We start from the raw sequence: 8150 nt of genomic DNA on the forward strand, positions 1-8150 counted from the left end.
TTAATCTTTGATTAGATGATCTAGATATAAGCTCAACATCTTTAATCATAAAATAAAAATTATATATCAAACTGACGGCATGTTATTTGGATTGCTGATTGATGCATATGTTCTTTTGCGAGTAAATGGAGTAGTACTTCTCCGCTCAAGGTTGTGTGAGTATCCTTCGTGTGGGTTTTAAACTAATTTTGAATGTTCATAGGTATCCAAACCTATCAAATTTTTCTATGCTACAGTTAATTTTAAAGCTGTATTTTACTTTGTCAATAAGATTGGAGAACCAAGATCAAAATATGTCTTTAAATTTGGACTATCCGATTAAGACTGGAGAACCAAGATCAATGTGACAGCCGACAATGCACAAAATCAAATCCATTCCTATGATAGTATATCTCATTAATCTGTTATGTTTTTTATTATCTTTTAGTATCTTTGACTGCACATTGTTTTAAAATAAATATTATGGAGTTCTATATGTAGTTTTGTAATGAGATTTTAACTCCTATGATGAAGAAGGAATAGAGATTACAGCATTTAATTCAGCAAGACACTCAGTTGGTAGGCCAAGGAAGGAATTCATAAGAAAATCATCAATAGGATCAACTGTTGCCACACCAACTAGTCTGCATTTTCCCTCTTTATCCAATCTCATGCCTCTTCCACTCTTCATAGTCCCCTTTGATTCTTCTGATGTCAACACTGTCTTCACAACCAATGGTGGAGCTTTATAGATACTACCAGCAGAAAACAAGAACTTGGCCTTAAACTCAAGATCAACCTTGTAAAAAATAAATAATAAAACCATTATCAGTTGGATTTGACTCATCAGAGCAATTCATTTTAGACAATAAAATAAGTAATATCAACTGTTAATGAGAAAATAACGATTGATGTGTCTGCACATCAACGATTTATTATGCATATACATATCAACCTTGTAAAAATAATATAATAAACTATTATCAATTGAATTTGACTTATATGAGCTATTCACTTTAGACGATAAAATAAACATCAGTGCTAGTTTCACTCCTATTTTTTTCAGTTACATCCAAATAAGTTACATGGACTGAATTCACATAATATATGTAAACTTAATTTATTACATATGTGAATGTGAACTTTCACGTAATCTATTTAGGTGTAACTAGTAAAAAGAAGGAGTGAAACTGACAAAAGTGTAAAATAAGTAATATCAACATTAATGAAAAAAATTATAGTTGATGTGCCAACATATCAGTAAGTTATTATCCATTTTACATATTACACCAATTGTTGATTTTCTTATTGAGTGTTTGAAATTAATTTATGATCTAAAGTGAATTGTTGATAGCTAAATCCGATCTTATCATTAATTGTATAGTTTATTGAACTAAATTTACGAGATACCTATAGCAAGTTAGAATTATAAGTACTAAGTCATTGTAGACCGTCTTATTACAACTAATTTATGGACATAAATATTTGGGAGACAACTTGAGAAAATTTATAGAAACATCTTATGACACGCATATAAGTTATTTCAGCTTATTTCCATAAGCTCTTTAAGATGACTTATGAAAACATGTTTTAACTTATATTATAAATAATTATACATAAGCACTTATATGATAAACATTTATTAATTAAACCTTTTATCCAAACAAGGCCTTAAGTGTCATTGATATTTTAAACATAAAACACAACATATTGAATTTAAACAATTACAATGCAATCTTTAGAACTAAATATCTTACCTTGCCAGATTCTTGATTAATACTTCCTTGGAAACTTTCTGGAACAATATCAATCTTCAAAAATGGTGGCAAAGGGAATCCAAGAAACTTTGTTGTAGAGCTAGTCAATGATGGAATATACAATGTTTCAACATCAAACAAAACAACAAGTTCATTGTTATCTTGATTATTTTGTGTTATCTTTGAACCATAACCATTTCCTCTTCCTCCTTCGGCATCATATTCAAAATCGGGATATCTTGAAATTCCAAGCTTGCATGCTTTTTTTGTCTTGAAATTGATAGTGTAAGCCTTATCATCAATTGTATTGGTTGAAATTTGTTGTTGTTGTTTTTCACTTGAGGAAAAAGAAGAGAAGATTATAGTTTTTCTTCTTATAAGATTTTTTTTCTTGGTATGAAATTTGCATGGTATTAATGGACTTGAGAAGTTTATCTTACAATTCATCTAAGTGAAGTTGAATTATAGAAACAAATTATTCAATGTAATATTACATAAACTATTAGCTTAGTCTATGAAATTGCATAAAGAATATGAGTGTGGTTTTTTTTGGCTATGAATCTTATCTCATAGATTTGTGTGATGTGGAATAAACACTTGGCACTTTGTAATCCAATGGAATTGAGAAAGTACAACAAACAAAATGGTGCATGCCACATTTTGTTTTCCAAAATCGAAAAGTGCTTTTATCACAAATTAGGTTACTATATTCTGCTTTTTAATTTAATCAATTCATTTAAAATTGGTTAAATTAATCTATAGATGTGTTTAATTTCATGATATTATTAATTGAGTTATTTTTATTCAACCATCTAATTTTTAGGCGAGTAGTGATATATCATGATTTAAAACACGACTACATAAGCTCAGTTTAGTAACGATAGTTAAAATATAATAATTTTTAGTTCACAATCATGACTAATAAAAGTTAGAATGTGATCATCAATATATAAATATCCATTGTAGTAATTATTTTATAGACCTAAATAAATCAGAATTTTATTTTATTACCAATTTTTCTGTGCTTTGCTAATACTTAACTTAGATTTTTAGATCTCAAAACAGTTATCGGTTGACTTAAATTAAAGCCATTCAACGTACATGTGACTATATATTTCAAATTAAATTAAATAGAGAAACAAAAACCTTAATTTTATATTTTCAGTTTGTATAACATTTTAGACCCAATTAAAAGTCTTTAATTTACTATTATTACTATACAATGCACCAAACTCAAATGATAAAATATCGATAATATTAAATTGAACATCATATTTTAAATTTATATTCGAAATTAATTATATAAGTTAACTATTATAATATTTTTCATATCTTCTAAGATTAAAAAAAAACAATTATAATAGCATACATATTAAAAGAGTTTGTCTCTTCCTTGCAAAGTATCTTGTTTCTTGCACATCCAAATCAATAAATAAAACAAAGAGTTAAAATGCACAAAAATATGAAGTAACAATATCGATTTACAAGAAAGGGGGGGTTTGAATTGTAAATATGCCTTTTAAAAATTCCTGTTAAAACTTAAGAAAATAACTCAAGAATGATCTTGGTTATAAAACAAAAAACGGAGAACGTTCTTGGTTTATGTTATAAAACAGAGAACGTTCTTTAATTAGCAGAGAATCAGTTTATACTTTATCTCAAATGATTAATGCAGTATAATAAAGAAGGAGAAAGGAAAGAGAATATTACACAAAGATTTATCCTGGTTCACCCAACGTGGGTTACGTCCAGTCCTCACACTGTGAGATTTTCCACTAAGTGTTTAAAATGAAGAACCTTCTTAATCTTACAACACCTAGAATAAATCAACCTTGATCTATTTCTTTCTTAATTACTTTCCACCCAGAAAGCAATCACAACACCTATCTAACCTTGATAGGAAGCAATCTTAAACAAACTATAACGAAAATCTTATAGTTTGAGTTTTTACAAATGATTGATTTTGACAGAATCTGATATTGCTCAACTCTTGTTTGAGAATAGATTCTTTACAGAGTATCTAATGACAATTTCGCAACTGATATATGAATGAGCAGCAGTGGCTGTTTCGCGAATTTGCAGAAAGTAATGTTTCCTCTGTTTTGCAGAATTTCAAGCTTAAGTGTGATTATATAATGTTGATTACTTGGCACTTGAATTTCTTACTGAGAACTGAGATAATGGCCTTCTATTTATAGGCTGGAGATGTACAAAATAGCTGTTGGAGAGGCCATGCTTTTTTGACCAAAACATTATTTTTAGAATAAAAATAATGCTGCTTTGAAAACAGCTTTTTGACTTTTGATGTTTTAGCATTGAAAGCACTTCTGTCCTTTCTTTGACATTTCTTCATTGATCTTGGATGGTACATTATTTGTCTTGAGTCTTGAGTGAAGCTAGAGGAGGTTGGAGAAGATTTGAATCGAATTGCAGACTGAAACAGAGAGGATGCAAGGCTGCTGTTGATGTGCAGAAAACGGAGAATGATTAACGTTCTTGGTTTTATCAGTTTGAACGTTCTTGAGCTTCAATAATCATTCTGGAGTTCCCGTTTTGAATGTTCTGTATTTCCTTTGTTCTTGTCTTGTCATATACCCAGTTTGATCAAGTTTTCTTGACATTTGAATTTTGGAGTTCTTAAGCCGTCATGACTTTTGTCCATGTTTAAACTCTTTGATCTTTGCGATCAAATATCCTTTTTGAGTCTGGATTATTTGTACTTGTTCCTTGCCATGTACTTGTTAGATATGAATGATTTCCAGAGCAGATTCTTTGTTAACGATGTAGATAAACTTTGAACAACATGCTGTGATAGATAATTCGGTGAAGCTGAAGATCATTCTCTGTTTATGATGCAGAATGATCTTGTTGTCTTTTCTTGTATTTGCTTGATTCTGCTCTTAATTAAAACCACTCAAGAACACAAGTTAAATTAACATAACATTTAGAATCATAATTAACATTCTTAATTAACCTTTGTTTATTTTCATCAAAACTTTTAAAATAGAGTTTGTCTCAACAATGAAGAAATCGCGGAGTTTGAATCAGAAATTAAAGGAATCGATTGAAGATGGAATCAAAAAAATGATGAAGAAATTGGGAAAAACTTCTTCAACTGAAAAGCGAGAATCGAACTCGGAAAAAACTTTAATAATTTCTGAGCTGAAATAGGGGGAAAAATTTGAGACGAGGTTTTGAAGATGAAATAGGGAATTGAAATCGGGAAGACCTTTTGAGCAAATTTGAGAAGGAAATACAATGAGAAGAAATAGAAAGGAAAAAAAAATTATGATATGAAAATGGGAAAGAAAGAAAATAGGTATTGTTGGGTGAATTGATGTTTGAGTGAATAAGTGAATATTTTTTTGGATGTGAATATTTGAGTTTTTTTTTTAAGTTAACACAATGGATTGATATTAAATAAGAATATGTGACACTCTATTTGTAGCTAAAAGTAACTATAATAATAAATAAGGAGGTATCACTAAAAGTTAAGTGTCACAATAGATCTTTTATTTGTAGTAAAATGCATAAATTTGATGTGATTTAGTGAAAATTCCAAACACATGCTTATATTTTGTAGCTTCCACGTTAATGTGTGCATTGTGAAATTCCAAACATATATTCAGTTTAGAAATAATACTACACATATTTCATATTTCATAATTAATGTTGAAGCCTTCACAATACGCTTTTTAAACTTAAGATTTAATTGTAATTTTAATCATTTTATTTTTACTGATTCACGAAATTGATTCCCTTGTTTTAAAAATCCGACAATTTTGATCTCTCTTTTTGATTTTTTAACTAAAAAATAATGACGTGAGATGTTTTAAACAATGTGACATATGATACGATAATTTAAAATGATTAACACCCATGAAATTGAAATAAAATGCACTAAAAACTTAACTTTTAACTTCAATTTTTTTCTTCATATTTTTAATTTAATTAATGATATATGAATAATTAATGCATATAGATGGTTCTATATCATAGAATTGTATGTTACATCATTAAAAATGTGTCAATTCCACATTTTTTAGTTCAAAAATCTGAGAGAGAGACCAAAACTACCGACTTTTAAAATAGGGAGATCATTTTCGTGAATTGGTAATAATAGAAGGACTAAAACTGCAATTAAAGCTAAACTTAAATAGGTTGTTTTGTAAATATTTTCAACATCCTTTTGAATCATGCACAAATCGGTTGTTAGCACGAGCTTAGAGAACTCAATTTTAAAATCAACATGTTAGTTGTTTCTACATTCCTTTAACGGTTGCACAAAATTATTCATCAATTTAAAAATGATGTCTTTCTTTCTAACATGTGTCTTCACCGGTGAGTTAATAGTTTTACATTGAAAGTTTGTTTGCATGTGACTAAAGATATTCTTGTGAAAGCATGAATGTAGTGGCCCATTATATCCTTGTTCTCATTTGTTGTGCACACCCAATTTTTACCTTGAAGTTAATTCATCTCAACAACACTTACCAATAATTCTTCAAATTTGTCTAGCATCAAATTTGGGTTTGAGGAAAGCAAGGGTCCAAATCGCATGCAATGATCTAACCATCGCGACTTAGTCAAAGGAATGTACTGAGTACTCAAGAGACTATAGAACACTAAAACGTTACCACTAATAGGCCCCACGTGACAATTGGAGACCAAATGTTGTCTTTTCAAATCCCATAAGCAGACACAAGCGTCCGCATTGCTCCTCATATGGAAATGACAGCACAACAAATTTTAAAAATCCTACATAAGGGACCTCGGTCCTTGGACAACATTGATTGTAGTTGTCTTCATCAAAAGTGGACTCATCACCAACTTTGATAGTAAAAGCCAAAAAACTTCACAAACTTTCACCGCTCTCACACGAGCTGAAGACTTGGGGGACAATTGTTTCAGAGTGGACTTTGCCACGAGCATGAGTGAGCTTTAGCCCTATGCCTCACATGTCGAATATATTTGGCTCAACACGACTCCACGCAGATGCGATGTAGCTTAACACGTCTCCCTAATTCAATCATCATTGTGTGATCAACATCGCAAGGACCTCTGAGACTCGCAACGACCTAAAAAAGTGCAAGATACATAATCACACTCTTTAAATACAAACTACACAATCACTCTTATCGAGAATATCTCTGACTCCCTCCAACTCTTAGTGACTTAAACATTAAAGTATTTGCAACTACATCCCATTGAAAATTGCTTCCCTATGTTTCGTCAATGATAGTTATCTTCGACCATCATCGAAGTTTTGCTGATAATAAGAGTTGAAATACTATTGATTATAGACTTATTAATTAAACAAGTTTAAAACACAATTCATAAAAAGAACTCATAAGCTAGTTAATAATTGAAAAATTAACTAATAACTAATAATTTATAATTGAAAAACTAATTGATTAAAATAGTTCACTAAAACTTTATTTACGAAACACATCTCGTTAAATCTAACGGTTTAAAATAAACTATATGCTTAATTGCAGTTTTGGTCCCTCTATTTTATCTGAATCGCGAAAGTAGTCTCCCTATTTTGTTTCTCCCCAGTTTTGGTCCCCCAAACAGAACTTTGGTCCAAAACTTGATGAAATTTTACTTTTTTTTGTATTTATTTAAGTCACGCCATGCCTCAAGATCTCATTTGCAACAATTATACCCGAAATCTATGATCATAAATGGTGTAATACGACTTTAAAAATGAAATTTCATCAAGTTTTGGACCAAAATTCAGTTTGAGGGACCAAAGCTGGAGAGAAATAAAATAGAAGGACTACTTTCGCGATTCAACTAAAATAGAGGGACAAAAACTGCAATTAAATCTAAACTATAATGTAACTTATTCAGTTGTGCCCAAATTCCAAGTTTCCCGAGCACCCTTGGAAACTCTGATCCCCCACTTCCTTGATGTGTTAATCTAGTCACTACTGTCATCGTCATCAATGCTTTTATTCATAATATAATCCACTCGTTAAATACGACACCGCACCGCACCATCGAACATGACCTCACCGTCACCGACGATACTAAATGTCCCTCTCACACACGCCGCGCACGCTCCCATCTCACCGCCGACGATCCCTATCCACGACGCACCTCCACACACCCGCTAACTCTTCCTCCTCCATGTCGCCGGAATCCACTTCCCTCCATTTCCGCCAGATCCTCGCCGCAGCGCTGTTTTTCTTCGCCGTTTCCCTCTCCTGCCTACTCCTTTTCAGAGACGCCGATTACTCTCATTTCGTTTCCTCTTATTCTTTCCCCCGTTTTCCGACCGTTTTCCCCTCTGCTTCCAACGATTTCGCCGCGGTTAGTTCCGTTTCATCACACACTTTCTTCTTCAAGTCACAATTGCTTTATTTATTTTTGTAGTTGCGTTAGTGAGTTAGTTTCTTTTATGCGTCC

The 8150-nt window shown here is 31.3% G+C and overlaps 1 protein-coding gene across 1 annotated transcript; it reads right to left on the reverse strand.

The window, feature by feature from the left end:
• Positions 1 to 357: 357 nt before the first annotated feature.
• LOC101502530 (uncharacterized) lies at positions 358 to 2314 on the reverse strand. Its single transcript, XM_004513628.4, has 2 exons — positions 1737 to 2314; positions 358 to 778 (listed from the first exon to the last, which is right to left on the reverse strand). The coding sequence occupies exons 1-2, from the start codon at positions 2181 to 2183 to the stop codon at positions 503 to 505; spliced, it is 723 nt and encodes a 240-aa protein (XP_004513685.1). The 5' UTR covers positions 2184 to 2314; the 3' UTR covers positions 358 to 502.
• Between the last annotated feature and the right edge of the window lie 5836 nt (positions 2315 to 8150).

Source organism: Cicer arietinum, chromosome 8, assembly GCF_000331145.2.
Source record: "Cicer arietinum cultivar CDC Frontier isolate Library 1 chromosome 8, Cicar.CDCFrontier_v2.0, whole genome shotgun sequence".
Classification (NCBI taxonomy): Eukaryota; Viridiplantae; Streptophyta; class Magnoliopsida; order Fabales; family Fabaceae; genus Cicer; species Cicer arietinum.